The 16,667-nt window shown below is 27.4% G+C and overlaps 1 protein-coding gene and 1 long non-coding RNA gene across 2 annotated transcripts; both read right to left on the bottom strand.

Annotated features, from left to right (window-relative positions):
* Positions 1–1,485: 1,485 nt before the first annotated feature.
* LOC112639622 lies at positions 1,486–1,907 on the bottom strand. Its single transcript, XR_003123590.1, has 3 exons — positions 1,871–1,907; positions 1,712–1,781; positions 1,486–1,564 (listed from the first exon to the last, which is right to left on the bottom strand). It is a non-coding gene; the product is annotated as an uncharacterized LOC112639622 (long non-coding RNA).
* A 2,883-nt stretch (positions 1,908–4,790) lies between these two features.
* On the bottom strand, positions 4,791–11,844 carry LOC112639606 (glutamyl aminopeptidase-like). Its single transcript, XM_025414162.1, has 8 exons — positions 11,815–11,844; positions 10,197–10,719; positions 9,589–10,086; positions 9,279–9,462; positions 8,468–8,618; positions 6,851–6,932; positions 4,933–5,077; positions 4,791–4,871 (listed from the first exon to the last, which is right to left on the bottom strand). The coding sequence occupies exons 2-8, from the start codon at positions 10,697–10,699 to the stop codon at positions 4,791–4,793; spliced, it is 1,644 nt and encodes a 547-aa protein (XP_025269947.1). The 5' UTR covers positions 10,700–10,719; positions 11,815–11,844.
* Positions 11,845–16,667: the final 4,823 nt, after the last annotated feature.

Genomic DNA, 16,667 nt, shown 5'->3' on the forward strand with positions numbered 1-16,667 from the left:
GTTAATAATCGTTACTGATGTTAAAAAAATTAAATTTGAAAATTACAAAATAAAATATTAATAGGCCATCTGAAATTGTTTCTGTGGTTTCTGATCATAAACTTGCTGGCCACGAGTTTAATTGGGATGACGTAAGGATCTTAGATGAAGATCCCTCCTTTCTAAGACGGATCATCTCAGAAATGATCCACATTACTCGTCATAACAATAGCTTGAATATTCAGAACGACACTGATAATTTAGACAAAGCCTATTTACCCATCATAAAAAAATTTTCTTCGGAGTGATACATAAAAAACTTTCTTCGGAGTGATTCTACCTTACATGATCTCATTCTTACTCCGTTCCTGTTCTCTTTCCCTCCCCCTCCTTCTTCTTCTTTCCTTTTCTCTCCTTTTCGTTTGACTGAAAATTACTTTGCTCACAGCCACGCAGTCTTTTGTGACTTTATGTTGATGGCGCTCCACACTAGCCTTTCTCTCTTGCTTCTCGAATTTTGCTCCTGCTTCTTTTTCTCTTTCTGGCTTGCTTTCTTCGGCTCTATCACGGTTTCTCCACCTGTACGTAATTATATTTTTCGTTTTTATTCCTGCGCATGGCTTGCATGTGACAGTGCTTTTCACTCTGCCTCTTTTCTCATGATTTTTTTAGATCTGTACTATATCCGAGGAATTTGAAAGATCAGGCATGACGAGCAATTTTGCGCAACTGTGCGATGGCGTTTCCGTTGGATTAAAGTATTCTTTTATTGTTGCGGCTTCTTGGGGGCTTCCTTGCCTCTACGTGCGTATTTCTGCGTCCGCCTTTACCGTTTAATATACGCGGGTGGCTCGTTGCTTTCCATTGCATACCCTAATTTTTGCGTTAACATCTTTTAAGAGAAAGTTTTTTTGTCTGCTATTATGATAGAAAGTCTCTTGTGTTTGCGCTTATACCTTGCTGTCGTTTGACATTTTCAAATTTTTTGGTATACATTTATAGCGTTTATTTATAAGCATTGAAAATGATCCGAAGCGGATCGAAACGTTTGCGTCTTTATTTTATTTTGTAATTTTCAAATTTAATTTTTTAACATCAGTAACGATTATTAACGTCTTTGTATTTGCTTAATGTTATATACAATTTTTTCTTACCTATAATTGTTTTCTTATTTGTTTGGTCCTTAAAATAAGCCTGTGTTTATATTGTTATTTGAATAATATAATATTTTTAAACGATATTATACAATATAATATTTTTATAAAATATTATTCAAACAATATTTTTAATATTATATTGTGCAATTATAATATTATGTTGATTAAATACAATTAAACAATTATTAATTCTTTTATTAACATTAGTGAATAATTAAGTATATACATTTATAAATATTATTACAATCATTTATGCTGTATTTTTAATTTCTACACAGTTAATGTCTTAAAGATTTAGTTATTCAATTGTTAAATAAAGATCGAAAATAATTTATTTGTTTTTCGATCTCCGACGAGCGTGTTTTTATCTTGTATTCAATATTGGGAATGACTGAATATTTCAACTTCTTTCTTACAAATTCTTTTATCTAAAATGGATTTTTTAAATAATTATTACCAATAAATGATTTCCTATATTCAATAATTGCACTGTCACAAATATAGAATGTCCTTATGAACAGAATTATAGAAAAATATTATATAAAATATAGAAATTTGATTTATTTAAAATTTACCTCGTCCAACTGTTCCATAGAATACGCATTGTTAATTATAACAATTAATGCCACAATCTCATTGACTCTTCTATCAAGAATAAAACAATATTATAACTAATTCGTACAATAAATATTTGTGTCTACGTGTAGTATACCTTTAGTAGATGATATCATTACCTGTGTCTTATTATTATGTCATTATTTAATAAATTTGGAAGCATATACTTAGTATTCCTCTCAAGAATAGAAAGAAAAATATTAGCATTTAAGGCATAAGCTCGCTCTGTCGATTCAAGTTGAAGATGAAATTGATTATACAAAGGTTTTGAAATTTGTGAAATTATTACAGCATGTGTGATCATTTCTAAATAATTGATTAAAATTTCAGAATTTTTACTATAAGTCAAACAGTCAAACATTTTATCATTTCCTTTCATGTAATTATGAAAAAACTATATCCCACGTATCATGATCTGCCGTTTTTAAGCCATTGCAATATGTCCACCTCTTCCATTCAGGCAAAAGTCTACAGGAGACAGTTCAATGAAGAAATAAAAATCTTTTAACGAAATTGTATTAATAGCTTCTTTAGTGTTTTATGAATAATTTTTAAAATAAATGATAACTAATTTCTCAAACATATGTAGAATGTAAAAAATATTTCTATATAAACAATAAAATATTATGAAAAGAATTACTTGTTTTCTTTAGGATTTGCTAGATGCCATTTCAAATAACGATAAGACTTTTCTTCGCAAGGATGATCCTCTATAATACATTCCCACTTTGCAAGTTCTTGTTTTAAACATTTAGTATAGTCGCTGATGTTACTTTGAAATCGAATCCAATAACTAGATCTAAAATTCTTCATAAAATCAAACCTTAGCACGTCCTAAAATTTAATAACTATCATTATATTTAGTTTATTCATTATTTACAAGAACAGATATAATGTACACGCATTCAAACGATTTACTAAATAATTTTCTTTCATATTTCTTTAATATTTATGTGACTTCGCATCAATATCATAATATGTAGATTTATCAATTCCTTATTTGTGTGTGAATTTCTTATTTGTGTATATATTTTATCATCGCGTATGGTTTTATATCATTTAATGTATTTTTAATACATATATCGATATATAATGTGTTTCATAATATTGTCCTAACGTTCGTGTGTATTTATTTTACCATCGCGTATGGATTTTATATCTTTTAATTAATTTTTAACACACATATCGATATATGAAGTGTTTTATAAAATTGTGCTGACGTTCGTGAGTGGATAGAGCGCAATAAACTGAACAGAAAGATCTTTTACTATTCTACAATTTTTGTAATAATTATGGAAATATTAATTAAAACTGTGAATAAACGCGCGTTTCGCGAGATGGTATATCGTAGGATATGCGTGATAAATGTGCCAGTGCCGAATGTCGCATACCAATAAAAAAACAAGAGTCGAGGCACGCGCGATCAAGTTTTAGGAGACACTTTGTGTATATATTTTAATCGGTGCATATGGATGTATCAATTGATGTATTGATTTTTACATATGATTTTTACTTTTTTAATTATTATTTTCTTAATTTAAATCTATGTATCAAATATAAATTTTAAGTATTTTATACTTTAAATATCAACTTCTTTTATAAAACAAGCATTTACAAGTGGATTATTATATCTTAAATTATTATGTGTTGTATAATGTAAAAAAATTATCCTAAAATTATATAAGTCAATTTCTCTGCAAAATGTTTGTATACTTTTAACATTGTAAACATTCGAATACTACGAAAGAAAATTAATATAAGAAAAATAATTGTGTTATATACTGTATTCTATAATTTCCTAAACCTAATTAAATATTAATTACACACAATTAATCAACAATTATCATGTAAATACTGACGTATTATTAATATAGAAAAATAACTTAATGAAATATTTAAAATTTATATGATTCTATTAAATATAAAAAAAAATATATAACAAATATGTAACGTAAACATATTTTGAATTTAAATTTCTGAATTTTGGTATAAAATCTATTTTTAAACGAATTCATTATTATGATACAAAATCGTTGTATCATAAAATACATAATTGATGTAATGGATAAATTTTATAAAAAAATGTTATTAAATATATGTGTGTATATATATATATATATATATATATATATATATATATATTTGTATACCTTAAATTCAGGATAAAAATTTAAGAATGGAAAGATGTTCGACAGAAATTCAAATGCTTTGAGCATAGGATACCATGCTATATAATCTGTTTCCTGTGCCAAATAAGAAGCGAGTTCCCAAAATATGGAGAATTTAAGTTTCTTCTCTATCGCAAAATGAAATGCATCATTGATGATTTGCGCTCGATTGAGAACATGTATATTACTATATTTTTCAGAATTTAAGTATTGTGCAATTTTTCCCCAGTTCATAATATCATAATTGACGCGATAGTATCCTGTTATAAAATAAATTACTTTTGTCAATTATTAAATACTTTGAAATGATATATATTGATTGAACATATTTCGAGATGATATTTCGATATTAAATATATTATTATTATTAGAAAAGATTATATTTTCCGTTTTTATTACTTAACATGAAGGCATTGGATTCAGCAATTCTACAAATGACAGCAAAAAATGAAAATTTCAAATATATTATATTATTAAAATTTCAATGTTCTTGCAACATCTTTTGTTATATCTTATATTATATATATGAGTTTTAATACATTTTATGATTATTTTTAATTAAAATTTATGTCATATATTATGTCATATATACATATATACGTGTATATACATATATATATATATATATATATATATATATATATAATAATTATACAAACATATGTATTTATATATTGAAATATATATACTTGAAATTATATACAACATAATTTTAAATTTATTATCATATAATATATAATATAAATTTAATATTCAATATGTAAATTTAGATGTAAATTTATTTTTCAATATTTACCAGCTTGTTGTAAATTGATAATAATCCATTGATTATTCTCAAGAAAGAAAAATTCAATTTTTGAATCCCATGGTGTTAACCACATATCTGTCCAAGTTTTGATAAAATTGGGATTCGACTCCGAAGCATAAGTAATAGGTATATAACATTGTTTCTCTAATTTATTGTAAAATTGTACCGATATAGTTACAAGATAACTAGAATAATTTCGCGTCACCTCCAACACGGAAGGATATTTCTGCATAATCCACGAATTTATCGCATCTTTTATATTAAAATCATACTTAGGATACGATTCATTTAGCTTAGATCTCATAGCGTTCCATAAATGATCGGCAGTTGCTGCTTCAGGCTCACTAAGTCTATAAGATTTAACATTATGATAATTTTAACACTATATTAAAATTGATAAATAAATAATTAAGAAGAAAATCATATTTTACAAAATTTATTATTGTATTTTAATCTATAATTTAATCTATAATGTAACTCCTAATGAAAAATAGGGAGTTTCATTTTTAAAAATGCATTATCGGTCTGAATCGCCTATTTCCGGCCGGAACCAGAAGTTGGAAATACCATTCGATAGAGCGCACCCAATATATAAAAAAATGTTTTTAATTTTTTGAAATAACCACTTCTCTAGTTTTTAAATGGGTACGGGTGGTCTGAAACACCCTGTATATATACATATTGTTACGGCCCTGATGTCCGTGTTCATCGGGACGGCGCCGATTAACGAGAAGAAGCGCGTTGTCAAGAGATTATTGACAGCACCGTCTGTCATTTGAGTTTGGTCCCAGTTGTCAAGCTGTGCGGTCGCGTATTTGTAACGAGCCGATCCGTATTATTATTATTTTGTATAAATGTTCTGTGGTTACGTTGCAGTGTTCTGTGTTGTGCATTAAAGTTCCTAGTTCCTCTCAAAAGTATTTATTCATTTCGCGCGACTCGCGAGCGGCCGATCCCTTCATGCGCGACTTCGATATCTATCGAAGTCCTCGCCGCGGGCGTAACAATATATGTATATACAGGGTGACCCATTTTAACTTAGGCAGCCAAATAACTCGAAAAATAAGCACACTACGAAAAAATGGTTAGAATCAAAATTTCGTCATTTCGAGGGGGACGTACAATGACGTTAAAATCAGCCCCCCCCGCCCCTTCCCCTGGGTGGTGAGGGGGGGCAAGTTTAAAATCTTAAATGGGAACCCCTATTTTTAATTGCATATTCTTGTAGCTTATCTCGAGAGCTTTCCAAAACACTATAATTAAGTACCTTTTTATTAAGTACTTTTTGAGTTATAAGGCTTGAAATAATTTCTTAATTTTACATAAACCATAAAATATCTAGTAAACCATTCATTTTTCGATTATCTTACCTTCATACTTTTATGTACAAAATAATGAGAGGAATCAATTGGTGTAAAGAAAACATACAGTTGTTTTTAAGAAAAAATATGGAATTGTTAATTGCAAATTACATATTTTTTCTTAGAAACAACTACGATTAAGAAACAACTAAGATTTCAAACTTGCCCCACCTCACCGCCCAGGGGGAGGGGTGGGGGGGCTGATTTTAACGTCATTGTACGTCCCCCTCGAAATAACGAAATTTTGATTCTAACCATTTTTTCGTAGTGTGCTTATTTTTCGAGTTATTTGGCTGCCTAAGTTAAAATGGGTCACCCTGTATATATATATATATATATATATATATATATATATATATATATTCTTATTAATATATATTAATATACATTTATTAGTAATTATGTCAGCATTTATCGTGACTGAATAAATAATAATTTTAATTTTTATATTACAAAGATTTTAGAGTGTTTATATTCTATGTTTATAAAACTAGATTCTCGAAATCATTCAATTTGAGTTATTTGTTATTTAGAAAATATGAATATCTATTATATATAGATTAAGAAAAAAGTTGAAATTCATTAGTGATAAAAATTCCTAAATATAAAGTAGTATAAATTTAAACTTTTAAATATCTATATCTTTTAAACATTAAGAAACTGGAAATATATTATTAAACTTATTTTATATTTTGATTTTTTCTTCTTTTTCTGTTTGATGTATATTATTACATTACAATTATTATAATGCATTATACTTACTGATTATCCAAATATTTGATGAATCCCTCTGAAAATATATGAAGTGGTAATGTTCGTTCTAACATGCGCCATATAACAGATCCTATAATGTTTAAAAGAAAAAATGTAATATATTTAAAATCCCTTTATTAAAATGTGCAATAAAGGTTTGTGAATATATTTGTAACTAATAAAACTAAATGAATCACACACAAAATTTGTGCAATTAAATCAAAGTAAGCAGCTATGAAAAATTGTTAAATATATTTCGACAAAAAAATTTGTAATAATATATAAATAGTGAATGATTACAAATTTGTTAAAAATAATAAATTATACAATTATAATAAATCAATTAATTTTATATATTATTATGATTTCTTGAAATCTTAAACAAACATGTATAATTATAATTTTTAAAAAATTACACATTACAATAAAATTATCCAAAAATTGTAAAAAAATTTAATTTTAAAGTTGGATATTATTACGTTATTGCAAATATTATATAAAAGAATATAAAAATATTATATAAAAGAATATATTAAATTTTACAAATGAAGGGCCTTGCACGGTTCTTTCTATGGAAATTGAATTTAGAAGAAATTTGAATTTTGATTGAATGTGCTGAATTTTGTAAATAAATAGTTTACGTGAAAACATAATAAAAAATTAGAAAAATGTCAAAATAAATGTAAGCTTGATGAAGTCGTTTTATCACTACGTATTAAGTATTGAAAGTATCGAATTAAGACGTTATTTCAATACTATTATGGAAAAGTATAGTTATTTCAATACTACTATTATGGAAAAGTATAGTTATTTTAATAGTATAGTTATTTCAATACTACTATTATGGAAAAGAATAATATATCAAATAGAGTAAATAATAGTATATTAGAATGTCACACACAGTAGATCATTTTTATTAACATACATTTTATTAATATATTTACATGGAAAAAAATTTGTGTGTAGCAGAATCGTCGCAGCCATAACATGCTATTTGATATTTGATAAAATATCATTAGTTAAAAGTATAGTTATCATATAGGTTTTCCCTAAGTCTCCCCCTTTGGATGAGAGAGGGATACAACTTCTATCTAATTGCTTCAAACGACCAACCTTTCAAAATAATTAAACATCTGTTTCACGATTTTTCGTAATTTTTGAACCGTTTCTGAAATATAGTGAATGGGAAATTTATGGACACTTTATATATTTATGTACATATTTTCCACGTAAATATAATATCTATATATTAATAAAAGTAATATATATATATATATATATATATATATATATATATTAATAAAAGTAATCAACTGTGTGTGATTCTACTCAATAATACATTATGTACTTTCCCTCAGTAGTTAAGAAATAAAGCCTTATTTCGACATTTAAACGCTTGTAGCGATGAAATGGCTCTATCAAACGATATCCCGATTAATGTGACTTTTGATTTGCCACAAACTATTTCCAGAGTTTCTGCAAATTTCACCAAACATCAAAATTCAATTTCCATAAGAAGCGTACAGAGTCTTTTATTTATAAATAACTTTTCTCATTTTCTATGAAATTAACATTCAGAAACTTATAATTATTTAATTGCTTAATTATGCAATGTTATACGCATACCTTTGATATGAGAAAGAGAAGAGTGAAAATAATTTTTAGGATAACTATTATATTCTATAGTAGAATTTATAACAACATAAGTATTTAGATAGAGTAATTCATGTTGAACTTGAACTACAAACAAATCCATCATCCGGGAATTTGGCAGAACCTAAAATCAATTCGATATAATCATAACTAATCATAAATAATAAAGAGAAATAGTTTTCGGTACATTTTAAGAACAGTATTAATATGTACTATTGTTAAGAATAAAAATTAATAGTTTGGAATTTGGCTCAAAATTAAAAAATTAAATCAAAATTGGCACATCAGAGACACAGCGCGATAGTTGGAGCGCAGGAAAGAAATATCACTTCCTTCTTTTTAAGAAAGGATCAAAAGAAGTTCCGAAACGTTCACCCATTATTTTCAATTTTAATTTAAAGTTTTAAGTAAACAAATAATAAAAAAGAAGGAAATGTTGTTTCTCTCGTGCGTTCCAACTACCGCGCTGTGGTTCTGATGTGCCAATTTTGATTTAATTTGTTAAGAATAAAGTTTTTATGTGTGTTCGAGTGTGTAAATATATTATACTGCGATAATTTTAATATAAACACACACACACACACGTGTGTGTGTGTGTTTGTGTGTGTAGTTCTTATTAAATTTCATTTACTGAATTTCTAGAAATTTAATAGATTGAGATTTTTATCACTTCTTATAATTAAGAAATAAAATAGAATATTTGCATAAATATTTACAATTATGTGCATTGCTAAACTGTTAATCATTTGATTACGTATTCAAATAGCGTTAGTAATTAAACAATCTTGTCGATAATGTATTCTTGCCAAAATATATTAAATCCTTCGATTAATGTATGAGACCATAAGTAAGTTGGTCTGAACAGATTTCCAGTATATTTTTGTATCATCCCATGTGCAATTAAATGTGCAATTATCGTTTTATATACGACAGGATCTAATTCTTCATTATAAGTGATATCTGCTTCTCTAAAAATAATTATACTTATATGTATGAAATATTTTGAATATTAATATGATCTCTTATGTAAATAGATTATAATAATATAGGTAATTAAAATAGTTAATATATCTGTATTCAATTATATATATTACCGATAAAAAACGAAACCGAAAGTCTGTTCGATTTCTTTTTGTAAAGCCGGAATTGCGACATGATCCACTTTGCTCTCAAATGAAAAAAAGGGGTTTCCAAATGCTTTTTTCAAAATATTCCATTCATTCATAAATGCACTAGCGGAAATAATAACAGTTTTCGCAAATTCTAGATGCGGTTCCGATTGTGGTCTGAACCATATGGATGAAAGAATTCTTTCATTTTTCGAGAGAATGCTCTGATGAAAACTGGAAACCAGACATGCTACACTATCTATGGAGATCATAGGAGTTTTGTGAAAAAATGTCCACATCATATTATCGTTTGTCAATTTAGTTTCTCGTATCGGCATATTTGACAAAGCTTTGTACTTTGGATGATGCAATATAGAAATAACAAAAGTTATTCCTAATTCTGGCTTGTCCCAATATGGAAATATTTGCTGTTTTTTCGTTTGATACCAGTTTCTTCGCTGGATACCTGTTGCGATTAACCACCTACCGTATTTTAATGACATTTTAGGTAATGATTAATTTTAGATAATTGTAAGAGTAGAATTCACAAATGTACAATTTGTTTTTGATATTTTATATATTCTTCTACTTACTCTATTTTTTCATCTTCATTTAAGTACGGAGTTCCGAAAGATTCCCTTACGATATTAATTAAGATTTCATACTCTATATACAGATCGTACTTTCCATTCAACAAGACATCACCGAAGTCGAGCACGTAAATATTGTTTTTCATAAAAATTATGTGATTTGTTTCATAAACCGTACCGTTATTTGTCTTTAATGTCGATACTATTATACTCACTGAATCCGGTGCATAAAAACTTATGTATTGTTTCGCATAAAAAATATTTAAAGTGATTATGCATTTGCTACGGAGATAATTATTGAGTAACATTAACTCTATGTTATAATGTATCGGAAGTATATAATCTAATATATTGCTTAATTTGTTGTTTAATACACTGCGCACGATTTTCGATTCTTCATCGGTTTCCACTCCTTTGATTTTTTTTTCACCATCCATAGGACTCGCTATTGCCACTATAGCAAGGTATATTATACTATTACTTAATAATAGTTTTAAGAATGTCATGTTGAATTTCACTCGGATATCTATAAAAAACGTTTCTTCATTTAAAACAAAAGTATATACAAGGAGTATGCAAGAAAATCGATTTTTGTATGAAAAAACGTTTAAGAGAATTTACTAAACACTTCATAAGAAAATACGATTAATTTAAAAAGAAATTAAAATAATACAGTTTAATAAATAAAGGAATGATTGCAAATAATAAGTATAAAAATTATTAATATGAAATATTTTTCTCGGATTTGAATATTAGGAGACATAAAGGATGTATTTAGATAATTTTAATAAGATGAGCACAATAAGCATAACTCTTATTTGTCTCAATTTAGTTATCTTTAAGATTCGTCTTAGTGTAATTACATATTTTAATGTATATACATATATATAATATAAGCATTAAAATGTATGAGAAATGAAGGTATATTCTGAACAACGCGATTTTATACCTGATATGAATTGTATGTTTACAAATATGTTATTTTCAAGATCGATCTGTTCCTTAAGTAAGAAATGTATTAAAAACATACAAACGCTGAATGGGAATCAAATATCATCAAATATTTGAAATTTTGATATTGTGGCGAATTGTATCAAACATTCGAACAAAATTCTAAAAATAATTATATTAATATTTTTATAACACAACTTTCGGAATAAAATGTTAATTTTTTAATATTTATTGTTTATTCGTTTACTACACATTCAAATTAACATATCCTATTGGTAGACATTCATTATAAAAAATATTTTAAAAACAGAACGCAGGTAATAATATACGTTTTTAAGATAGATAATTTCATAGCTTAGATAATGAAATAATATTTTATATAGCATAGATAATTTTATAGCATTAATATAAAACTAACTACACAACAATTTTATAATGTCTAAAGGAAATTTAGCTTATAATTTTACACTTTCTATATGTTAAAATGGTCGAAACAGTGTTATTACAGTACAAATGTAAATGTCTTCATTTCTATTAACTGTAATGTATACAAAAGATAAAAATAATATTTATAATAAAATGAGTTAGTCGATTTAAAAATTTAAGAATAAAGATGCAGAAAAATAAAGAATAAATAAATAAAATGTCTTTTATAAAATGAAAGCGTTACCTGTTATTCCACACAATTTTGTATGCACATTTAAAGAAGGAAAGATAAATATTTTATTATATATTTAATGCTTAATCCTAATAAATTTGAATTAGCCAGGTTTTATATCAGATTTAAATCACCAAAAGCATTCAATCGCGAACTTTTCGCTTCAAGAGACCATCATGAACTGATGGCTCTGTCGGCGTACCTAACAGTATATAGAAGGTTATACCTAGTGTTATATAAATACCATCTTGATTATATGTAGCATAGCTTATCTTACATATCGATAGAAGTCAATAAGTATAAACTTGTTTATGTTTTTTTACAAATATTGAAAAAAGCTCTCTTCGAATTTTATAATGAAATGGAAGAACATAGGCAATAGAGAGCAAGTAAATAAATAAATTATTAAAGATCGAATACAAGTAATAATAATTTAATAAAGTAAACTATAATTGATATAAACATGTTAAGTACGATATAAATAGTTATAAACATGTTAAGTACGATATAATATATTATGTTTTTTTATCTTATTTTCATATATTATCGTATAAAGCTTTTATTTATAAAGACAACTTTTCTAAGAAATTACTCGCGAGAGAAAATTAATTAAAGAATTATAATTGTACTTACACTTGCACGTATTGGTCGTTCTTTTTTAATATATATTTTGAAATTTTACGAGGCAGATTTCAAAATGATATGGGATATTTTACTTCAGTTTAGCGATATTTATTTATGGATTTTACTTTGTTGCGAGATACTGGAAACACCTAATAATAATGAATAATATACAAATAAATTTGGCAGCGTGAAGTTTTTTAATAATTAAAATTTTTTAAATTACGAGCTACATGAATCAACTGTTCATCGTTGAAGAAATCGGGATTCTGACTTTTACGACAAAGATGTAATAACTTTCGACGAAAATATAAACATAATTTTTCTTCATCTAATTATTTATCAGCAGTCAATCACATCTAACACACACACACATACACACACACACATACACACGCACACACACGCACACACACGCACACACACGCACACACAGACAGACAGACACGCACACACACTGTTGATAAACAAAATAAAATCGCACTCTTTTATTCTCGATAATTTTCTCGATAATTCTCTGTAATTTTCTATTTAAATATATCATTAATTTTTGTAGATAATTATGACAACTATTTTACACAATTTTTTTTAATACAGCAATTTTTTATTAAAATAATTTTTTGTAAAATAGTTTTATACAATAATGTTTTACTACTGAGATGACTCGACTTCTTTTTTTTACCTTTCTTTGAAAAGGTAATTTTTTAAAGATATCACTAATTTTTGTAGACAGTTAAGAAATAACTATTTTGCACATTAACTTTGTTTAATGTAACATTTTTGTAGTTTAAATAATACTATGTCTTGTGCATAAAACAGTTTTGTACAATAACATAAAATTTTTTACAATTTAATACTTACACATAATTAACATTTTATACTTTTTAAAAAAGTAACTTTTGAGAATATGTTAAATATCCAAATAAATAAGCAAAGAATCTGCCACCAGCCCCGTCATTTCATTAAAATATGACGATCTTCTCTACTTAATATTCTTTTTGTAAACTTCGTAAAGTTAAAATATTAACAAAGCTACATTCTTCAATTATTATAATTCCAGGTGAAGTTCACTTTAATAAAATTTTAATTTTAGGTTTAGTTACAAACCTTCGACATTTTCAATGAAGAAAAATCGTCTCTAAATAACTTTAGATATCTGTTATTAATGTTACTAGATAGTGTGATAGTGCAGGAGACTGCATATAGGATGAGTTTTATTTCGTGTACTAATTTTTTTTATGTGAAGGATTACTGCCCAGGTAGCAAGCACACGTCATTTTGACGTTCGAAACTAGTCATTTTTGGTCATATGTTGTCAAAATGACTGATTATTGTTACATGACTTTATATTGACGTCTTGCTATAACATTATTTTGACGTCATTTTTCAGTCATGAAGTGATGATTATTTTATTATGAATGTCATTAGTTAGTACATCGATCCCATAAAAAAAATCTTAAAATTTTTTATATAACATGACTTATTTCGCGATCAGACTTTATATATATATAAATAAATATATAAATATAAATATATATAAATATATATATATATATATATATATATATATATACAGGGTGGACCATTTTAATCTATAATGGAAAATATCTCGGAATGTTGGTGAGATACAACAAAATGTTTTAGATAAAAGTTGTATGATTTCAAGGAGGACATAAGATGGTGTCATTAGTTTGATCTTGAAGAGCCACCTGAAGGACACGCGAAGGTCAGCTTCAACTTTTTAAATGGGACACCCTATATGCTTTTGCATATTCTTGTAGCTCATCTCAAGAGATTTCCAAAACACTATAATTAAGTTAGTTTTCATTAAGTACTTTCCAAGTTATGAGGCTTGAAATCATTTTTTAATTTTACATAAACCGTAAAATATCTTGTAAAATATTCATTTTTCGATTATTTTACCTTAATACTTTTATGTACAAAATAATGAAAGGAATCAATTGGTGTAAAGAAAACATACAGTTGTTTTTAAGAAAAAATATGGAATTGTTAATTGCAAATTACATATTTTTTCTTAGAAACAACTATGAGTTTTCTTTACACCAATTGATTCCTCTCATTATTTTGTACATAAAAGTATGAAGGTAAGATAATCGAAAAATGAATGGTTTACTGGATATTTTACGGTTTATGTAAAATTAAAAAATGATTTCAAGCCTCATAACTTGGAAAGTACTTAATGAAAACTAACTTAATTATAGTGTTTTGGAAAGCTCTTGAGATGAGCTACAAGAATATGCAAAAGCATATAGGATGTCCCATTTAAAAAGTTGGAGCTGACCTTCGCGTGTCCTTCAGGTGGCTCTTCAAGATCAAACTAATGACACCATCTTATGTCCCCCTTGAAACCATACAACTTTTGTCTAAAACATTTTGTTGTATCTCACCAACATTCCGAGATATTTTCCATTATAGATTAAAATGGTCCACCCTGTATATATATATATATATATATATATATATATATATACAATATTTATATATATTTATATTTATATATTTATTTATTTATATTTATATTTATTATATATTATATTTTTATATTTATTATATTATATTTATGAAATAAAGAGATGAATTGAAAAGTTTAATATTACTGGCAATAACGAAAGGAATATTACTGAGATATTACTGAAATAGTCAAAATTATTAACTGATTCTTTCTATAAAATATTACTGATTTACAGCGCTGTACTTATATAATAATTACTGTAATCAGTGATTATTTACTGTTTTTCAGTGATAATACACTGATTCACTTTTAGAGAGCGCTTTATTTGACAACATATTAAATATATTATTATGCTAAGAGAAAGACGTCAAATGCGGTACATGTCATGATGTCAGGAATCTGTGACATTAGATCGTCACTTTTACGTCTTAAAAACGTCAATTCATGACGTCAAGAATAATCAGTGAATGACCAATTTGAAACATCAATATGACGTGTTCTTGCTACCTGGGTGATTGCAATTGCAATAAATTAATCGATACATAGGTAACAATTATTTGGATAAGTATTACATTCGATATGCATGGTCGATTAAAATAATTAACATCTATAGGTACTTTCCGATTCACACATGATGCGCATAAAGTGACAGAAAATGTATAATAATATGCGTAACATGAATTATACATTTTCTGTCACTTCATGTGCATCATAGGTGAATCGGAAAGTATATTATGTACCGATCAATTCATTCCAATTACAGTCGGTAATTTCTCGTATGATAAAAAAATTATACATCTCTCATCGTCACGAGAACACAGAGCCTCTTTCGTCAAACGTGCGAACAGTACAAGAAAAATATGTTAAAAATGTAGCCACGACCACGACGGTGACGTTTCTTAATTAAAAAGTTTCACATTGAAACTTTGCATCGTTATATTTCTGCTTATAGAGCACATAGAGCAAAAATAAAGACACTTTCCTTATATAAATCGAACCCAAGCAATTAATTAAATGTAATAAGAATTTGATCGATTCAGCGGTTATTGAGAACCGATAATATACATTACTCGCAACTTAGCCTTTCGCGTAAAGATACACGGTGTGTCTTGCGCCTGAGTGATGATGACTCGACCTCAAGACACTACTGTCTGTGTCTCACTGTGTCTCTTGATATATATATATATATATATATATATATATATATATATATTGTATATATATAAGCATTAAAATGAATGAGAAATGAAGGTATATTCTAAACGCTATTCTAACGCTATTTTATACGTGATATGAACTGTATGTTTACTAACATGTGTGAGATGAACGCGATACCAAAGAAAAAAACCAAATTACGCGCCCAGATTATTGTAGGGCACATGACCCTGGTACGCCACGGAAGGCGGGAGCGCTCGCGAGACGAGAGGGTAGCGTGGCGTCAGTCGATACATACGAGGGAGAGCGCGCGCGGGAAGAAGCGAGCACGTGTGTCGAGGTAACGTGGCGTCGGTCCGGCCGCACAGTTTTAAGTGTATTTTTATCAAATAAAATAATGTTCTCATTAAGTCGGAGTACATGACTATTGCCGCACGACACCTTGCAAAATCAGAAGTGGGATTAGGACGCTAGCACACGTAAGGAAACGTAAGAAACTCGAAGAAGTTGCGTCAGCCATCTTCTGTTATTGGTTGAGTCGCCGCGTGAGAGACACGTGCTATCGTTACACACTTAGAAAATCCGAAAAACGGCCAACGAACGGAACGAAATCACA

Source organism: Camponotus floridanus, unplaced genomic scaffold, assembly GCF_003227725.1.
Source record: "Camponotus floridanus strain SB8 unplaced genomic scaffold, Cflo_v7.5 scaffold79, whole genome shotgun sequence".
Lineage (NCBI taxonomy): Eukaryota > Metazoa > Arthropoda > Insecta > Hymenoptera > Formicidae > Camponotus > Camponotus floridanus.

Coding starts and splice junctions, on each gene's coding strand:
- LOC112639606 (XM_025414162.1), bottom strand. CDS start 10,699: ATGACATTCTTAAAACTATTATTAAGTAATAGTATAATATACCTTGCT. Junction 9,463..9,588: donor TTCGGTTTCGTTTTTTATCG/GTAATATATATA, acceptor AATTATTTTTAG/AGAAGCAGATATCACTTATA. Junction 6,933..8,467: donor TTCTCTTTCTCATATCAAAG/GTATGCGTATAA, acceptor TAAACATTATAG/GATCTGTTATATGGCGCATG.